Genomic DNA, 20251 nt, shown 5'->3' on the forward strand with positions numbered 1-20251 from the left:
TTTTTGCTCTTCTCATCACTTCTGCAAATGCACATGAAAAATAGAATAGCCTAAACCTTTTTTCTCCCTTTTAGCTTCATTAAGTTAGGAAACCCTAACCCTTTTTGATCAAGTGTTGAGATTAGATCTCAGCCCTATAGATCAATGGTGGAGATCATTCCCTCACTTGACCCCCTTTTCATGTTGCCCCCCTCATTAATGCCTCCTAGTCATTTTATCACTTTATATTTTGTACCATGTACTTTTTCTCCACATAAAGTTAACTTTAAAACACAAAGTAACTTTAATTTTTAAAAGTACATAGTACATAAAGTACTTTGTAAAGTGACTTTATCATGACTTTAATATAACTCATAAAGTCACATGCTAAAAAGGTGTTTTAAAGTGTCTTCCTGGGCAAAAAAGCAAATGCATTAGGAAACACCTCCTTGGTACCTTTTTCTTCAACACATTTCAATGTCATTAAGGTATCCAAAACTTTGAGGAGTTGGATACTTTTCAGTCTAAACCCCTGATTGCAGGCCTGGGCTAGGGAATGCAGGATATCCCCTTGTTGCCATCCTGAGCCCGAGCCTGAGCTTGGTTAATTGAGAAGCTCCCTTAGGCATGTCTTGTCATTAATAATTGAAAAATTGTTTTCAATATGCTTATGAAAATTCACAGTCATGGATGTATCTCAGTCAAGCATAATATTCTGTTCATCATCATTAGGCTCATTCTAAGTGCATCGGTTTGAGATATTTATTGGCTGCAATCTTGAGCTATAGACTAATTCTTTGGTGTCCTCCACATCTTCAAGGGGTTCTATTTGTGCTTTGGGCAGTACCTGAAGTTTTTAAAAACCCATACTAATTTTAATATTATCAAGAGACTGTTGTATGCATTTTGCATCATCCTCTTCACTTGATATTTTATTCGAATATGCAATTATGGAGAAGAAAACATAAGATAGATCAGTATTGTCAAGCATATCAACACATACCTGAGTTTTTTGTAACTTGATAAGTTGTTGGTAATCCACTGTGCTCACTGCATATTGCTCAAGACCAAAACTTGGCTCACTGTCATCCATCTCATTATTTATGCAGGGATAATCAGTATTGTAGCTACCATTCTGAATCATGAACTGATTCACCGGTGTCTTTTGCATCTTCTAAATACTGCTATAATTGTGCTTGTGATGGGCCTTCTTGCTTTGCAATTTTTGAAGATGGGATTACTTTTAAACCCTTCAATACAATGATCATGCTCTAAATACTTTTATCCATACTATCATATTGATACACTTATAATCACTTTATGTGGGTGGTGTTCTAGAGAGCGTCATCTGCACCCACTGCCTTCCTGATTCATGGCACTAAATGAAGCTTCATTGGCAACCTTTGTTGAGAAATCACTTAGCGGTGACTATGACCTTGGTAGTTGTCTTTGGGGTGAGGGATTTTGTAGCACTATTACATTTATTTTTAGAAAACATTTCTGTCTAGAAACCTTCATCTAGATCCATTGTTAGATTATCTTAAAACCAGCTATCCAAACAAACACATCAGATCTAGTTACTTGCTAGAATTATTAACTCATGAATGCAGCAAAAAACGAGAAAAGCAACACACCCAATGCACAATTATTTCTGCTCTTCTAGATCAGTTCACCATTCAAAATATCTTCTGAACTTACAAGAGCCCCTTATAGGGAAAATGGCTCTGATAAATTAACAAAAGAACAACAAACCTGGAAAAGTTTCATTCTGCAATCTGTACAATTGTACGAAATCTGTCTTGATGGCTGTACGACCTACTCCGCTGGGCTGTATGACTGCTTTTCTCCTTGCTACTGTTTGATTGCCTTCTCCTTGCTGAACTACTGTTGAAACTTCTCGCCAACGGCTGAAAATAAGATCTTTGATTTTCTTCTTCACTCACGTGACATGTGAATGCTTTGCCCTCTCTTTCTTTTACAACTTTAACATGAGCCAAAATCCTAATCTTCAATGGTTAAGATCTAACCATGCGATCAGTGGTTCTTTTTTAATTAATTCATTAAGTGACCCACTTTAGTCACATTAATAAAAAGCATTCACTTAATTAATTATTAAAGTGAAATTTTGTAAAAAACATAGGTTGTATTTAATGATGATTTCGATAAGTAGACACCCTCATGGAAATACTTGTTTGTGCTACAAACACTAACACTCCTTAGCGAGGAAGGTATTCTCCACCACTCCAAAGTTGTCTCAAAACTAGACGAACTTGCCCTTCACAAGGGCTTGGTGAAAATTTCTGCCAATTGCTCCTCATTAGAAATATTTTGGAGCTTGATTGCTCCCTTCAACACCCTGTCTTTGATGAAGTGGTATTTGATCTCAATGTGTTTTGACCTATCGTGAAACACTAGATTCTCTGAGAGTTTGATACAACTCTGGTTATCGTAGTGGATCATTGTTGGCTCAAGCTTCTTACCAAACAATCACTTGAGTAGCTTGCGAAGCCAAATGGATTCATAACTAGCTAGATTGGTCGCCTTGTACTCTGCCTTACATGAACTCAGTGCTATTGAGTTATGCTTCTTGTTGAACTAGGAAATTACGTGTTAAAATTGGCAACTAGGGCCAAATTCCACCTTAAAACAGCTCATATTGTGGAGATGATTATTGCATTGGATTCCTCTTTTCGAGAGGTCCAATTTTGATATAAAAATCATCTCATTTTGACAAGAAGAAATGGAATTTTGAATTTATTCTGTCTCATGCCCAAATTGTCAAGGTTGGCCTTAGTCAAATATAGGCTCAAAAGCCCAATAGATGTGTCTCCTCACTCTCAATGAAGTGTATAAATAGGAGTGACCTCTCTCTTCATTTGGATATCACTCATCTCATCACATATCTCTCTTTCTCCTCTCTTGATTGGTTCTTATAGCTTGGAGGCAACTTCTTTCTACTTCGCATGTGTGGCAGGGGGCTGAAATTCTGGGATTGTTTGCTGGCCGAATTTCAGGAAAACATACAAGTGTTGACCATGGCTCTTTTGACCAGCGTTGACTTCGTTTTTTGAGGGCATAATTTCGATCCTTGGAGGCTGCATTTATTGGCATAGGAATTGAGGTGATTGGGACAGTTTGACCAGGGTTGACTTCAGATTTGACTGCAAAAATTACAACAGTGTTTTCTCTCCTTTGATTGGGTTGACCGAACTTTTTTGGGCTGACTTTGACTCTCTTGAAAGGCCGGATTAATCTGTTGTTGATCGAGCTACTTGGAGGACATTTTGGTGCTGATTTGACCAGCGTTGAATTTCTGGTTAGGGCTACTGTTGACAATTGATTTTGATAGGAATGTTTTGGGCAAGTTAATTTGATATTTGTACTCTCCCTCTGCTGAACTATTGAATAATAATAAGAAGATTTGATTAAAGGGTTTTCCCCACATTGGGGTTTTTCCCTGGCGTCTGCCAAATCTTGTGTCCTCTTGTCTTGGCTTGTCTTCTGCACTTTTTTTTATGTTCTATTTGCATTTACTATCAATGTGGTTAAGTTAATGTGATTGCTACTGGAAATAATTGGAAATTGTCATTGGGTTGATAAGGAACATTGAAGTAAATTGTGCTAAAGCATAGAACATGCCATTGTTATCTAAAATTAACATGATGGCTAACCCGAAACTGAAGCAGCGCCTAGAGGTTCTCTTTCAATCTGTGTTCTTGTCTGTCCTATTTGAATCCGAGTACTGCAAACTCACACCATCTCCGCCAAGGTATTGTAATTCATATCCTATTGTGCATGTAAATATCTAAGCATGTGCTTTGCTACAACGTAGTGAACCTCCCTCATTCCACCATGAATTGAGTCAAGGTGTTAATAGTAAAACTAATGTTTGGTCAAGTGTTGACTAGTTACATCAATGATCCAATCAAATTTCCTATATTGTTTAGAGTCTGCCAACTCTGAAACTAAAGAATCAATCTTCTTGAAATTGGTCACCATTGGAGTGCCCATTAGTCTTCTGTCCTCCATCTTGAATCTCTTTAGGATCTCTAGAGTGTGCTTCCCATGTGCGAGAAAGATCTCGCTCAGTTGCTACCAAACCTTAATGCTAGAAAGTAATGCATCGACCTGATATCCTTCATTTCAAATTCTAACACTAGGTTTGGCTTGCAACCTACAATCAATCTCTTTGCATCTATTAGAATGAGATCTTCCACATACAACACCAAAATGAGGGGCTCATATCCAACCAACAAGAAGTATAGCTTGGGATTTGCCTCGCTCTTGGTGAAGCCTATGCCCTGCTAAGTATTGTCAATCCTAGCATATCGGGCCTTGGGCTCCTGTTTGAGTCAATATAGGGCTTTCTTAAGCATGCATACATGTGTCTCATTGTCATGGACTGTTAAATTGTAGCAAGAAAAGGCTTCATTTGACTTGTGCCTTAGTCAAATGGAGAAATTTGAATTTCCACATCAACAGGATGACTTGAGTTGCATTTAGCAGGAGTGACATGGCATTGTCACTTAGTTAAGTCAGTGAATTCGAGTTTGTGGGCAAGAAGTAGAGGTGTGCATGGGTTGATTTCTAAGATGTAGCAATCTAGTAGAGTTATTGTTAGTTAAACTCAATTATCTGAGCTCTAGTCATAAATAGAGTCAGTAGGAGTTCAATTGAGTAGTTGTAACAGTTGTTAACTGACTGATCTCCCAGTTAACTAGTCAATTTATTGAAAATAGCCCCATTCATGCATAGAATTCGAATTGTCTAGTTGACTGGAGGAAAAAGGCATCAATGTAATCATTATTGTATACTATATACTAGTGAGTGTATAATGCTTGCATGTAGCAGGTGAGACTATTCTCTTGGGACTTGCGTAAGCAAATAGACTATTCTTTAGGATTTAATTTCCTCAGGAATTGCACAAGGAAATAGTAGGACCAGGAGGGCCAAGAATTGGCTAAGTATTTTGCAGAGCAGTCTCAGGAGGAGGAGATAGTATTGCAGTGCAGGTTGTGCTTCAGGATTGAAGTTGTCATTGTAATAGATTAATTTTTCTCATCTGATATAATACAAATAGAGGAGGGGTTTTCCTTAGTTGGGTTCACCAGTAAAAACGGTGTTCATTGTGATTTATTGATTGCATGTGTTTCTATTGTATGTTTTCCCTTCCGTAGATTGAGTAGAAGAAATTTGTGTCTATTGTTTTCAGTTCGAATTCATTAGCAGCTACAAATTTCTAGTTATTTCTACATGGTATTAGAGCCTTGAAAACTACATAGAAACCAACTTCCTGATCTTCTCTTAGAGAAATTTCGAATAGCAGATTTGTGGTGCAGGAATTTTCTTCAGTGCAGGAACAATGCCTTCCAATGGATTGAAACTTGAGTATGCGTTGGAGGGAAGTTCAAATTTCATTGTCTGGAAGGACATAATGGAAGTTGTGCTGGATGACAATGGATTATTGGAATACACAAAAACTGATATTGCAAAACCATCAACATCCGATGCACAACAACTGACTCAGTGGAAGAAAGGTACAACTAAAGCCAGGAGGATTATCTTGGAGTGAGTCAGAGACCATGTGGTTTCGAGTTTGCAGGGCAAGCAAACTGCTTATGCAATTTGGAAGACCCTTACAGACCTATTCGAAAGTAGCAATGATGCCAAGAAATTGACATTGAAAGATAAGCTCATGAACATTCGAATGTAAAAAAATGAAACCATTGTTCAGTACCTATCCAGATTCACTCAGGTCAAAGATGAACTTGGAGGAGTAGGAGAGATTGTGCCACCATTTGAGCTTGTGAGCTTAGCACTCCTTGGTCTTCCGAAGTCCTGACATAGCTATCAGGATCCAGTTAACGGAAGAGAAGCTCCCAAAATGGGAGAGACATTGGTTTGACTTGGTGTAGGAGGAGATTAGAAGAAACACTAGAGATGGAGTCTTAGCCAAATTTGATGAGGAAGAACATTATGCTCTAGTTGGCAAAGGAAAGAATGCCAAAGGAAAGAGGGCCCAAGGCGAGGCAGAATCCAGCCAGAACCATGGCAAGAAGAAAGACCTCAGTCAAATTAAATGGTTTCACTGCCATGAGTATGGACAATATGCAACCAAGTGTCCACATAAGAAATCTAACAAGGAACCTACAACAACAACAGGAGGAGATGCTTTCACATCACAATTTGAATTGGATTTCACCCTTAGTGCGTGAATGGAAAGCACATTAAGAGGGAGTTAGTGGTGTTGAAAAATGTAACTAGGTTTGGTCTTCATAATGACATGTGGAAATATGATTTTATGTAATTAATGAAAAGAAGAAAAATAAACTTATTATTAATGCTTGTCTCATGGGTTTCATGAGCAAGGAATTTTATTTTTAGTGATGGCTCCCATTGTGAGCCTTTAGGATTTGTCTTCTAGTCATACAAGTCAATTTGAGTCTATGTCGTGTATGAAGGGCCCTTCTTGGACATATTGTATTTGCATATGTTTCAATGGAAATGTCAAGTAGCCCTCTAAGACCAAGCGCAAGCAATAACCTCAAGTCGACTTCAAAGTGGAATTAATTATCTCCTCCAATAGACATGTCGACCCACCCTCTTCAAGTCCAACTAATTTGAGGAAGGAAACCACTATAAATAGGAAACTCGACCTCAATTCAAATCATTGAAACATTCGAAGAAGTGCAAGTCTACAGTTAGAAGTGCGAAAGGGTAAAAGGAAAAGCCTCCCAACCAGCAAGTATCGAGAAGGAAGAACGAATTTCTTAAGGAACTTTTTGGGTCTATTTTAAGGGTTGAAAACTCTGTATGTTCATAAGGAATCCGTTGCAACAAGGTCGAGGAGAATTATGTTGCAGTAGTGGAAGTCGAGGAGAAGTACAGAGAATTCTATTGCAGCTGTGGAAGTCGAGGAGAAGTACAAAGAACTCCATTGCAGCAGTGGATGCCGGGGAGAAGTGCAGTCCTCCTAGAGAGTCGAAGTGGAAGAAGGGGTAGTAAAGAAGGTCCTGAATTAAGGTCAAGGATTACAGACATAATTCAAGAAGGCCAAAGGTTTGAAGCAAGAAGGAAGCCAATGTTGAAGAAGAATCTGAGAAGGAGGAAGGAACAAAAGGTTGACTATTGTTGACTAAGGATCCTGTGTCTTGGTCTTGGAGTGGCAAATAGGTCAAGGGTCTTGGTCTTGGTATTTGTTAATTGGAATCTCTATAAGAATAAGATTTTATTTGGGTTTTCCTCTCGAGAGTGACAGGTTTTGGCGTTGGATGATAGCTTATATTTTGTGTCTCTTGTCTCTTTATGGTTTATGCATTGGTAGCTATTTGATGAAGAAGAACAATAATAACCTAAGTAAAAGAAGATCCTAGAACAATAAAACCCTATATTCTTCCCATTGATGACAACATCAAGAGGTCATCATTGATACTCATCAACAAGACTTCACCATCAAAAGGGATCTCCCTCTTTGTGAGATCAAGGATCATTATTGAAGAAAGTTATCTTCAATAAATATAAGTTTTCTATCCTCTATATCATCATCATCATCAAGAAAGCAACAAAAAGGAGGAGCATCCTATCAAGTAAGTATATTTATGTCCACATTTGAATCTGTCAAAATGTCTTTTTGCAAGGAAAAAAACAAATTGGTTGGGGCTTCAAACTATCTTGCATGGAAGAAAAGGACAGATTTGAACCTCATTGAAAATGAGGTTATGGATCAGGTCAAAGGATCTATCACTAAACCAAGAAAGGAAGATGCTCAAGCTCTTGCGAAGTATATGAAAGGGGAAGTCAGGACCCAAAGGATTGTCATAGAATCCATCAATGATCCCCTCATCCCATATGTATCCAAACTCGAAACTTCAAAAGAAATCTATGACAAACTTGTAGAGTTGTATTTTGTAAGCACTGCTGGAGAAGTTTATCAATAAGGCAAGAAATCTACAAATTGAGGATGTCAAGGGAATAGCCTCATGCTTTATGAGGATATCTGAAATTCGAGATCAACTACAAGATCTAGGAGAAGTCATGTCTGACAGAGAAATGACTACAGTTTTATTAAATGCACTACCAGAAGAGTGGGGTAACTTCACTTCAAGTATTTGTGGGAAGAAAGAAGCTACTCCATTCCAGGATCTATGGTCACTATGCAAAATTGAAGAATCTAGACTAAAGGCCAAATCTGATGTGGGAGCAGGTGAGCAAAGTCAAGCATAGGCTGCTATAATTAAAAAAAAGGGGAAATTTGGAAAGTTTGGTCCTCAGAAAAAGAAGAAGAACATGGCTAAAATACAATGCTATGGGTGTCAAGAATTTGGGCACTATAGAAGAGATTGTCCTAAGCTCAATAAGGACAATAACAAAAGAAGAAGAGAAGATTACATCACCAAGGAAGTCGAGGAAGTTGAAAGGAAGAAGTCGAAGGAGGAAGTAATAGATCTCCACTATTGAGATAGTCTTCCTCACATAAATTCTTTTCAAGTTCCTAAGTCTTCTATTGTAAGATATGGCTATCATGATTCACTAAGTAAAATAATGGGATGCATCAAGGCATCATGGAAGCATTGAAATCAAGAGCTCGAGACATCATAGAGAAGCATGAAAGATGGTTAGAATCTATGGAAGTCAAGGATATAGCTCTTGGGAATCTCATTGAAAACATAAGTGGCAAGGTCATCTAGTACAAGGTTTGTCATACATATGTCAAAAGGAAACATCTTCTGATGGGGGTACTTTAGATCCTCAAGATTCTCTGATGGAATCTACATTGAAAGGTTCACTGATCATGAGGGGAAGCAAGTGTTTCATCAAGAATTCCAAACTTGTGGAATTCATGGATGATGGTATGATGACATAAAAGGAGAAGCAAATCAAGGGATTGAAGCTCTTTCAATCAAGGAAGTTGTTGTAGGAAGTCTGGATGACCCAAAGGAAAAAGAGGTATGTATGCTTGAAGAGTCATGTCATATGGTTGCAGGTAACATGGATCAATGCTTTATCGTGAGAGCATAATCAAAGGACGGATCTCCTCCTTCGAAGGAATGTAGAAATGCATGGGTCACACATTCATTAAAATCAACATAATATGTCCTCATATGTAATATGAGGTGGTTGACTATAATTGAGGAATTCTGATTGGAAGTTCCTGGGAATGAAATGTGTGAAGAAAGGAAGAGATCATAGAATATGCAACCATGTTAAAACATCCGAAAGACAAGAAGATTTGACTAGGATATCTCCATGGAAGATATGAAGACTCTGATGGAGTCTGAAAAGAAAGAGACCCTTAACAATATATATCTTTGGGAGATGTGTCGATATGTATGCAGGATGCTAACGCAAACTAGAAAATGTCATGATGAAAGACCATCACAAAGGTAATGTTGATTTTAATGTTCATTCCTTTATTTTTTGAACAAATATCTCGATGGGTTTATGCAAGGTTGTCGAGGGAAGATCTATGGATGTCTTCCACAACTGATGCACATGTAGTAGGATGAAAGATCCTTAAGGAAACATAGCATGAAGAAAGCAACATGGCATGAAGGAAGGCCATATATGGATTGATGGATCACTTTCTGATGATGACATGGCTGACCCATGTATGAAAGTGATGGATGGTCGGTGCCCTATGAAGAAGAAGCCGAGAAGGAGGAAGGAGCAAAAGGTTGACTGTCGTTGACTAAGGATCTTGTGTCTTAGTCTTGCAATGGAAAATAGGTCAAGGGTCTTGGTTTTGGTATATGTCAATTAGAATCTCTATAAGAAGAAGATTTTGCTTGGGTTTTCCTCTCAAGAGTGAGAGGTTTTGGCCTATATTTTGTGTCTCTTGTCTCTTTATGGTTTATGCATTGGTAGCTGTTTGATGAAGAAGAACACTAATAACCTAAGTAAAAGAAGATCCTAATCTAAAGAAGTAAAAAGCACTCACAAGCAGTTACTAAGGGAAGAGAAATCACTTAATTGCTATGCCCCCCTACAATTACACATAGAGCTTGGAGATGATGGGAGATATAGTACCAAAGGTATTGACACTATCACCTTTAAGAGGGAGTCAAGCTCTCATCTTCACCTCAAGAATGTAATATACGTGCCTGAGATGAAGAAAAATCTAGTTTTTATAGCTGTACTTGAGGACAGAGGATATGATGTGGTGTTCTGTAGGGGGAAATCTTATCTAAAGCATGTTGCTACTAGAAAAGTAAAACAAATTGGTGTTCGAGTTAAAAATCTCTACAAGCTAGAGGTAGATTTCGCCTTGCATGCAGCTACACCTCTAGGAGTGAGGTGGGGCGATGTAGAGCCTTAGTCCCAGATTTGCAAATATTTGGGCAAGGTCCATAGGAGAGCAACAACAGTTGTAGTATACTATTCTCATGGATCATTACCCTTGCTACAAGGGCCTACAATATTCAGTAACAGAAGGATCAATGTCAGTCAATGCAGTCAGATATTGAGCGACATAACAGAGGCTAGTAGCAGATAGACTCTGAAGACAATTGCAACTCAGATACATAGTTGATTCAGTATTCTGGATGCTTCTCAGTTGCAGTTGTTGCAATAGCAACAACAATAGTGAGAGGGAGTGTTATTTGTGTTACAATGCATTCCTCAAGAGGAGAAGGATTGGAGAAATGGAGAAATTCTCTTGGGAATTGCACAACCAAATAGGGGCTTCTCCTATTCTTTAGGAACTAATTTCCTCAGGAATTGCGCAAGGAAATAGAGCAGGAGGCCAAGAATTGGCTAAGTATTTTGCAAAGCAGTCTCAGGAGGAGGAGATCAATATTGCAGTGCAGGTTGTGCTTCAGGATTGAATCTGTCATTATAATAGATCAATTTTTCTCATCTAATAGAGGAGGGGTTTTTCCCAGTTGGGTTCCCCAGTAAAAATTGTGTTCATTGTGATTGATTGCATGTGTTTTTATTGTATGTTTTCCCTTCCACAGATTGAGTAGAAGAAATTTGTGTCTATTGTTTTCAGTTCAAATTCATTAGTAGTTGCAAATTTCGAGTTATTTCTACATGGACCTCAGACCCTTATGGCTGCTCAATGTAGATTTCTTCACATCGATCTGGTGGATGCTCCATTCCATCTCAAAAGTTGTCGAAAGAACTGCTCGAATAGAGGAGTATCTGACTATGGGAGCAAAAGTTTCATCGTAGTCTACTCCCTCTTTTTGAGAGAATCCATGAGCAACAAATCTAGCTTTGTATTTTTCCACATTGCCATCTATTGCATACTTTAAGTCACAATTGAGTTCCCATTTTGTCTTGATACAATCTCCCAGACATCATTCTTTATGATGGAGTTGTGCTCCTCCACCATGTCATCTCTCCACACTTGTTTGTTGGATGCTTCCTTAAAGCTAGAAGGCTCTAAGTTTATGATGTTGGTAATCAAAGCCATGTACATCAAAAACTTTTGGCAGAGGTCTTCTCTCCTTGAAATTGGTCTTGCGAGGGTTGACATTCTCTCAATCATCTCGTAAGGTCCGCTTTGCCCACTTGAGCCTCTTGACTGATGTTGAAGAAGTTGAATGCTCCTCCTACATTGAAGGTTGGGTATCTCTGCTACTAGAAGTCTCTGCTCTCAGCTTCTCTTTTGGTTCCTCCTCTTGAGGCCCTCTGCAATTGTTGGTAGGTCTTGATATTTCTTAGATGCCAAGTTCTCCTCAAACTCGACATGTCAACTCAACACTATCTTCTCGTGATATGTCAAGAAGACTTTATAAGCCTTGGAATTCTTGTTGTATCCCAAGGGGATGTTCCTCTCACTGGAGGGCTACAACTTTGCCCTCTTTTCCATAGGTATGTGGATGTAGACTAGATGTAGAGCCCTGTGATGGAGATGGCCCGTCCTCCTTGCGAAAACTCGTAGATGCTATCATTGGTGTGCACTAGTGGATGAGTAGGCTGACCTTGAAGTCTATATAATTTCTCTCTCAGATTCTAACCCTTATTGCAGTCTCTGGAATCTGGATTGGATCCCTTTAGGAAAATGAACACTTGCCCCCTTCGGAAGTTGACTTCAAAACCTTTGTACTCCATGATTGAGATGGACAAAAGGTTCTTTAGGTCAAGTAGATAGAGTACCTCCCGCGCATGAAAGGACCCTCCTGACTCAAGCTGGAACTAAAGTATCCCTTGCCCCCTCACTGCATACTTGGCATCATTGCCAAGCTCAATATGTCTCTGAGTCGTTCTATGCAAATCTACTAAATATCTGTCTAGCCTTTGAGGCGGTAGGCACCATTGTCCAAGTACCAGGGGCTTCTAGCAATATCGCTGGTAGAAAGGTAAGACATGCGTGAAAAAGTCACTCTCGAACATGGAAGCAAGTTCGCTCAACCGTTTCTCTATTGTTGTTGCAACTTTCTGTGACTTCCCTTTGCCTTTCTTCATATGTGGACATTGAGAAGCAAAATGGCCATTCTTATAACAAATATAGCATTTGATCTTGCTCATATTTCTCTTCTGCCTGGAATGTTGTTCCTCTCCCTCATTGTTGTTAGAAAATTGGAAAGGAAAAAAGCTTTTCTCTTGTTGATAATTACTTGTGATATCTTTGAGTTCTTATCATCTTTCTTATGTTCTTCTTTTATCTTAGTTTCATCAAGCAATTACCAAAAGCAAAACACGAAGATAAAGTACACCAGATGTAGGCACTTTGCCAGGGCTAAAACCCCTCTATAAGGGAAAACCCAGTAAAAAACTCTTCCTTCAGTAGATTCAAAATGAGATAGACCAAGACCTAAGACCAACAGACCTTCCTCCTCCACCAAGTCAACCTTCCAATTAAATTCAACAATCTTTAGCAGTGTCTTCTTGTCCAAAAACTTTAGCCCAATAATAACCTAGAGATTTCGCCCCCCAACAACACAAAATTTCGGCCCAGCTTCAGTACTACAATTTCGGCCCAACATCAATACTACAATTTCGATCCTCCAGCAGCCTAGCAGCTTCACACGTGAGAGAGAGGGAGAATTTTGACTTCTTGTGCTTGATAGAGACATCCTTCTCCTTCGCTAGCCCTTTCCTCTTATTCCTTGAATTTCACACTTTTTCTGGCCCCAGTAGTTGTTTACTTGATGAGTGAGTTTGAGTTGCTGTCTTTATATAGGAGTTTCTGCCCCTCAATTAGGCTAACTTGTCCTTCCTTGAGACCGACTTGGTGGAGGAAGCCTAGGAGACCTAATTTCACATAAAATAAATTTCTTTTTGACAAAAATGGTCTTTTAGAATGTGACATGGACAAGGCCATTTGACATAAACCCTAGAAGCTTGCAATGCATGCTTTGACCTACGAATAATTGACCCAAGCATGAAAGCCATGCTTTAATAAGTCAATTTTATTTATAATAAAATTTCTTGTTCTTTCTTTTGACAAATTCAATACATCATGAATGAAATACAATTATGAAGACTGACACTAGTTACATTCTTCAATAATTTTCACCCTTTTTGATGAAAAGTTTCCCTTTGGTCTTCTTCATCTCACTGACCAGGACCAAGTTTTCATTTGTTGCTCCTCTTCGCTTGTTGTTCGTGGACTCTTTACGAGTATCCTCTTGGATGTATTCATCGGAAAGTCTCTCCCACTTGGGAAGATACTTTTGGGCACAAATGCCCATGATGAATGGTTCCCGAGCCTTGGTGAACCCATTCAGAGCAACATTCACTAGCTCTGTATCTAGTACATCCTCCAATAATTGCAAGCTGGTCATGGATTTGTGTGATTCTCATAAGGCAATTGGTCACATTGTTGGAGGGGTTCATTTTGCATTCTGAGCGTAGTTTTGAGAATCATTTTTTGACTCATGTTATCACTTTGAAAAAATTAATACTACAAAATCAAATGTCCTTATATTTGATTTTTTTGCAACATGTAGAATTAGATGATCCTTAATAGCGTAAAGGATCACCCTCTTTTCCTCTATGTCCTTATCCCATGCTGCCTGCATTATAGGGTCTATGTTGGAGCAAGAGGGTTGGACACGACTTCCCACAAGTATTGCTCCTTCAAGATCACTGAGATTCTTTCCTTCCATGGCAAGAAATTCGAAACTGCATCAAGTCGATCCTCAACTTTCACATTGGTTACAAAAATGGTTGTCCTGAGCTCTGTCTCTCAAGCTTGTTGAAGTATCTTGGAAAATAATAGATCTACTTTTCTCTCAGAACAAAACCTCTAACACCATGTTAAATTATCCTAAAACCAACTATCTAAGCAAATAGATCAGATCTAGTTGGAATTATTAACTCTTGCATTTAGCGGAAAACGAGAAACGCAATCACACACAATGCACAATTATTTTTGCTCTTCTAGATCAGTGCATCATTGAAAACAAGAAAAGCAATGACATTATGCACAATTACTTCTACTCTTCTAGACCAATTCATCATTCAAAATATCTTAGAACTTTTACAAGAGCTCCCTTACAAGGAAAATGGCTCTGAGAAATTAACAAACAAATAATAAACTTGGAAAATTTTCAGTTTGCACAGAAATCAAGGCATATCTACACGAAATGCATGGTCTGCGTTGCAATTTGTTTGGCCTACTCTTCAATCCCTACAAATGACTATATGTCCTCTTTTGCTGGGTTGTATGACTGAAATTCTCCTTGCTACTGATTGGATCTCTTCTTTTTGTTGAACTACTGCTAAAACTCCTTGCTAATGGCTGAAAATCAGATCTTCGATTTTTTTCTTCACTCATGTGACTTGTGAAATGAATGCTCTCTGTGTCTCTTTGTCGTTTTCCCCCTCTTTCTTTTATAATTATTCTCTTATGACTTTGACATAAGCCAAAAAGCTAATGTTCAATGGTTAAGATCTAATTTTGAAGTCAATGAGTCTCTTTTAATTAAATCATTAAGTGACCTACTTTAGTCACTTTATTAATTAAAAGTCACTTAATTAAAAAATGTTCACTTTGTTAATTAATAAAGTGAACATTTAGAAAAAGCATAGGATACATTTAATGAAGATTTGCATAAGTAGATACTCTCTTGGAAATACTTGTATGAGCTACATCTATTTTCCAGCCTAGGAGCTTTGGGGTGGAAAAGGTTTGGGAAGGCAAAGCCACCTCTTGGTTGACCTATGTCATAAATGGTCACATCTATGGTGATCCATGATTTGAGAGCGAAAATAGATGTTGGGATAAACGATGACATGTGTGAAAGAAGACTATGTTAGATAATGGTTACAATTTTAGTTTTAATATCCCACTATTATTGATTAGTGAATGTCCACATTGCCCATTTTCAATGTTTTAGGTTCATTTAATAATCATCTTGACTTGACATTTTAAGCTTTGTCTCTCTTTATCTTAATGCAATGATTTTGATGATATGTCGATATTTGTTGTAGCATGTCTTTTTTTGGATGCTAGAGGCCATTCTTTTTGGTTTAGAGATGGATTGCACTCAATATTATTTTGGTTATATGCAGCCTTATATAATTGAGAACTTTTTCATATTTGTGCATAAATGGTTTGGATCAATGTTGCACGAAGCGGGAGCGAAGCGGAAGCGCGAAGCGCGGAAGCGTCATTTTCCAAAAATCTAGGGAGCGAAGCGTCCGCGGAAGCGTCTGCTATATATATATATATATTTTTATATATTTTTTTGCATTTATACTCAAAACAAACATCCCAAATACCAAATTAATTGTAGAAGACATGAAAACATGCATATTTTTGCATAAATCAAGATAGATATGGCATCCATGATTCCATTGTAGTTACTAGTATGTACAACAATCATCTATATTCTAGCTATTACAAACATACATCAAATTTTTAAGCATATTATAAAACATAAAACATTTAAGCATATTATAAAACATAAAACATAGAGCATATTATGATTTATCTAGCAAGTGAGCAACTGTCAACATTTGTCATGTCCAAAATTCAAATAATAATGTTTACAAAATATGTCACTTGGTCACCGCCAAGCCAAAAAGGTTCAAAATTCAAATTCACAAGTCTACAAGTCTAATGAGTAATCTATAGACTATGACAAAAAGAAGTAGATTGTGAATATATCTACTAATCTCTCCTCCTTCCACCACGAATAGAACGTGATGGCGTGCCTCCACGTGGTGGCAATGAAGAAAATGGTCCCTGTGTAAGTCGTGGCACTGGAACTGATGAAGAAGAACCCCCTGCTGTTGGTGTTGAACCATGGAACCTAGGACCAGATGGGGGTGGGGGTGGTGGCATATCAACACGGTCATCATCATCCTAGAATCGCTCAAAAAATTCATGCAAAAAAAAAAAAACACTAGTTAACAAAAAAATTAAAAACATGAATTAGAGAAATGCTTTATAAGGGAAAATTGGAAAATTCATACCACAATGGACATACCTGGATAAGAGCATCCTCTAATTGCTCTAGTTGCAACACTCCATCCTCCAAATTGGGCTCCTCTGGATGCTTGTCCCAAGTCAACAAGTCTTTATTAGACTTTGCATCTTCACAGTAATGGGACAACAATCGCAAGTTGTAATGAACATAAACCAAGCTCTCTGCCCGGTCTAAACTCAACCTGTTCCTTTTAACACTGTGGATGAAAGAATAAGAGCTCCAACACCTCTCTGCAGAAGAAGTGTTTACCACCTGTGATAGCACCCGCAATGCCAAACTCTGTAGAAGTGGAGTAGGCCCTCCATGCATGTTCCACCACTCAAGAGCAGAAAAATGCTCTCGATCTTCAATTGAATGCATGCTCCCAAATGGACCAGTGTTGAGCGTATAGTTGCTCACCTGTCTCCGTACCAATGCAGCCTCCTCATTATCAGGGATTAATCTACTCAATGCAGCCATATATTTTTCGTGAACCTCTTTATCTTGGTGTGGTTTTTTCCTGCTTCCCCCCCCAGGTGCTGGTTTTGAAAGCCATGATGGATGATAGTACCTAGGTGTCAAAACATATGCTAATGCATGCAATGGAACATTTAGCATATCCCATCGCTTTTCCACCTCTTCACGAATATAATTGTACAAGGTGGTATCTCTAGGCTCAACAATGTCTTTAATCTGCCCCAACATGCTATCCATTTGCTCATACACCTCCCCAATTACTGGTCGATCTGAATCTGCAAACTTGATCATGTAATAAATTGGTTTGGTGAATTGCAAAACATATTTAACCTGTGACCAAAAGTAAGTGTCAAGAACAGTGTCCTTGACTACATTAGCAGTAGCACCATCTGTACACTGGTTAATTTCATCCCATGTTTCAGCACACACCAGATTAGTTAAAGCTTGTCTCACCTTCACTAGCCGCCTAAAGGTGAGGTAATAACTAGCAAATCTTGTCTTTGCAATTTTAAGCAATTGCAACTTGGAGTAAGTGCCATAGAAGTAGTTTACCCTTGTATGCCCTGTGATGAATTTAATGAGCTGCTTCCCTTTCCTGTAAACCTCAGCAATCCACCCACATTCTTTGTGTTTCACAATATCATGCATCAAAAGGTTCAATGTGTGAACCAGGCACCCAGACCAAAAGATGTGTGGATGAGTACGCTCAATAATTTTTCCTGCTGCCTTACAATTTGCTGCATTATCTGTGATCACTTGAACCACATTATTCGGACCAACATCTTTGATTGATTTCAATAGGAGATCTGCAATGTTTTGTGCAGTTGCACTGATGGAGGAGGAGTCATGACATGCAATAAATACTGCACCCTTAGAAGAAACACCAAGAACATTTATCAAATGTTGGTTTCTAATATTTGTCCACCCATCTGATACAATGGATACCCCATAATCCACCCACTCATGTGTAAAACGTGTCAAAGCTCTTTGAACCTTAGCTTTTTCTCTTTCTAATAACACTGTTCTAGCTTTCTCATAGTTGGGGGCCTTGTATCCTTTTGGGGCTTCATTGATGGCCTTTACCATGTCATGCCAATAGGGAGAGCGAAGCACATTGAATGGTACACCGCAAGCACAAAGAAAACGGACTACCTTTCCATCCACATCATCCCTCCCAGAAACATTAAGGAAATCCCCTATTGTTTTTCTACCTCCAGAGGTTGCAGAAGTACCATGAGGAGATGGGCAACTACCAAATTTAGAGTTTGCACTTGATTCTGAATGAGTTTTTTGTTTCTTGTTTTTTTGTTGTGCAGCCATCTCTATTTTGATGTATTTTTGTCTTTGTTCACTTGAAATTTTTGGGCAAATGGCTACCCCCACAGAACCCTTTTTTTCATCACTCTCTAGCACCCCACAAAGATGCCTCCTCAGACGGGTATATGAACCCGTATATGGTTTTCCTCCATGACAATCATGAGGGCACATCCATTTGTAAGATCCACCACCCTTTCCCCCTTCAAGTTTGGTCACATAGTTCCACAAGGGATTTGATGTACCTTTCCCATCTTGTGCTTCAGTGTCCTCTTCAAGTTCATCCCCTTCCTCTTCAAACCCTTCCTCCTCATCATACATTGGGTCACTACTATTAGGACCAAGTTCATCCCCTTCCTCTTCCCCTCTATTCCTCACCCTTGCCATCATTAAAACCAAGAGTGGAATGATACATAGAAGCCAAAAGAACACCATCTTGGAATATGGATATAGGTGGTGGACAACCTGTAAATAAAGGAGCAAGTAGAAACAATGGGAAAGAGTAGGAGAGGGAGGAGAAAAATACAATTTTTTTTTCAAAAAAACAAGGGAGTTTGGGGTTTGAACTTACCTCTTTAGCTCTTGTAGATGAAGTCCTCCAAGCTCTTGCTCCAAGCTCCTCCTCCTTCTCCTAGCTCCTCCTCCTTCTCCTAGCTCCTCCTTCTTCACTCCTCCAAGCTCTCCTCTCTTCTCCTCTCCTTTCCTCTCTTCTCTTCTCCTCTCCTCTCTTCTCTTCTCCAACTCTCATAAACTCAAAGTGAGAAAATGAGAAGAGAATGGGGGCTTTATTCTTTTCTAAAGTCACCCTAGACTCACCCTAAACTAACCTAACCCACCCCCTCATGCTAGTTAAGTCACATGTTAAAACAAATTTAAAAAAAATAAATTAAAAATCCGCTGGCCGCGGGGTTGCTTCCGGAAGCGCCTGGGTGGCGTGCGGGTGGCGTGCGGTTCCGGGCCGGAAGCGTGGCGCCACCCCGTGCCCGAACCGCCCTCCGATCCGCGGTTCCGGGCGGCCGCAACCCAAAAAGGCAGGAATCGTTTTTTTTTAACGGATCCGCGCAACCGCCAAATCCGATCCGCGCTTCCAGGGTGGATTCCGGGACGGTTCGCTCCGATCCGCGGTTCCGGGTTTGGATCCGGCGGGGGGGGGGCGATTCCTGCAACCCTGGTTTGGATTCATATGGATGCACATGAATATATACATTTTTCTTTAAATTTTGAATATTTTATATATTTTTTGGCCAACCGGATTTTTGGTTTGGTTTTTTTTATTGGTTCTGGTCCAATTTTGATTGGTTGGGGGGTCTACTTGTTTGGTGAACTGTTTGGTTTTGCTAACATTGCCTCATATTGAGGCAGAGGGTGGGAAAATCACTAAGACTAATGCTAGATAACTTCCATTAGAGGGGATTCTATCTGCTCTAGGGCAAGCCATAACTTCATCAAAAGGCATGGGAAATCCACCTATACTAGGCAAGGTAGGTGGGCAATTTTTTCAATTGAGAAATCAATAGTTCGTGGGCCTCAAACATGATTTCATGCAATTTCATGCATATGGGTTGAGTATTGAGTCGTTGAACTAAAATACGAAGAAATCTTTGGTTAGAGTGATAATGGGTGCAAAGCCCCCACACAAATCTAGTGTTGAATCAACGATATAGCAAGCACCCTTCCATTGAAGTAATTCAAAATGGTGGAGCCCACTCTTAAATGAATTACATTCTTAGAACAAAATTTTGAGGAGCCTTGATTCTCCATTATCTAGATTGACAAAATGGTGATGTATTTTTTAGTGGAGGCCATATTAGCTCGAGAAGTTTATATTTAAACAAAACAATGAGAAGAGCTAATAACTCTTCTCTCTCTAATTATGGTCTCAATGATCACCCAATTCACGATAATCTTTATCTTCATTATGCAAGAATATCAATAATGAGCGTAGTAATTAATATTGTATTTTTCTAATTTATGAATATAGTAAATTTACTTGTATTTATTCGGGTAATGAATTTCGTCGTTGTGATTTCTACGTTAAATTTATATTTTTGAATTTCTTTTCACTGAAAAGTGTTGCCCAATATATCATTTTCATTGTGAGAGATAATTTCGTATAT

The 20251-nt window shown here is 38.8% G+C and overlaps 1 protein-coding gene and 1 long non-coding RNA gene across 9 annotated transcripts in view; one reads left to right on the forward strand and one right to left on the reverse strand.

Moving 5' to 3' along the window:
• The window catches only part of LOC149194078 (uncharacterized), a 112923-nt gene that overhangs the window by 83469 nt on the left and 9203 nt on the right, over nucleotides 1-20251 (forward strand). The window contains exon 4 of one of the 8 annotated variants that reach the window (XR_016254509.1): nucleotides 2994-3218. The exons of 6 other annotated variants lie outside the window; for them this stretch is intronic. This is a non-coding gene — a long non-coding RNA (uncharacterized LOC149194078). Of the gene's footprint in view, nucleotides 1-2993; nucleotides 3219-20251 lie in introns of those variants that run through there. One more of the 8 variants, XR_016254506.1, reaches the window with a different exon arrangement.
• LOC149194079 (uncharacterized) lies at nucleotides 15536-19275 on the reverse strand. Its single transcript, XM_089407217.1, has 2 exons — nucleotides 16365-19275; nucleotides 15536-16240 (listed from the first exon to the last, which is right to left on the reverse strand). The coding sequence occupies exons 1-2, from the start codon at nucleotides 18567-18569 to the stop codon at nucleotides 16046-16048; spliced, it is 2400 nt and encodes a 799-aa protein (XP_089263343.1). The 5' UTR covers nucleotides 18570-19275; the 3' UTR covers nucleotides 15536-16045.

Source organism: Pinus tabuliformis, chromosome 2_2 (genome assembly GCF_031772625.1).
Source record: "Pinus tabuliformis cultivar Carrire ecotype Pingquan chromosome 2_2, CPIR1, whole genome shotgun sequence".
Lineage (NCBI taxonomy): Eukaryota > Viridiplantae > Streptophyta > Pinopsida > Pinales > Pinaceae > Pinus > Pinus tabuliformis.

Bases quoted from the DNA above. Each gene is read 5' to 3' on its own strand.
- LOC149194079 (XM_089407217.1), bottom strand. From the start codon at position 18,569: ATGGTGTTCTTTTGGCTTCTATGTATCATTCCACTCTTGGTTTTAATG. The intron at 16,241-16,364 runs GTATGTCCATTG...GAGCGATTCTAG, and splicing joins TAGAGGATGCTCTTATCCAG to GATGATGATGACCGTGTTGA.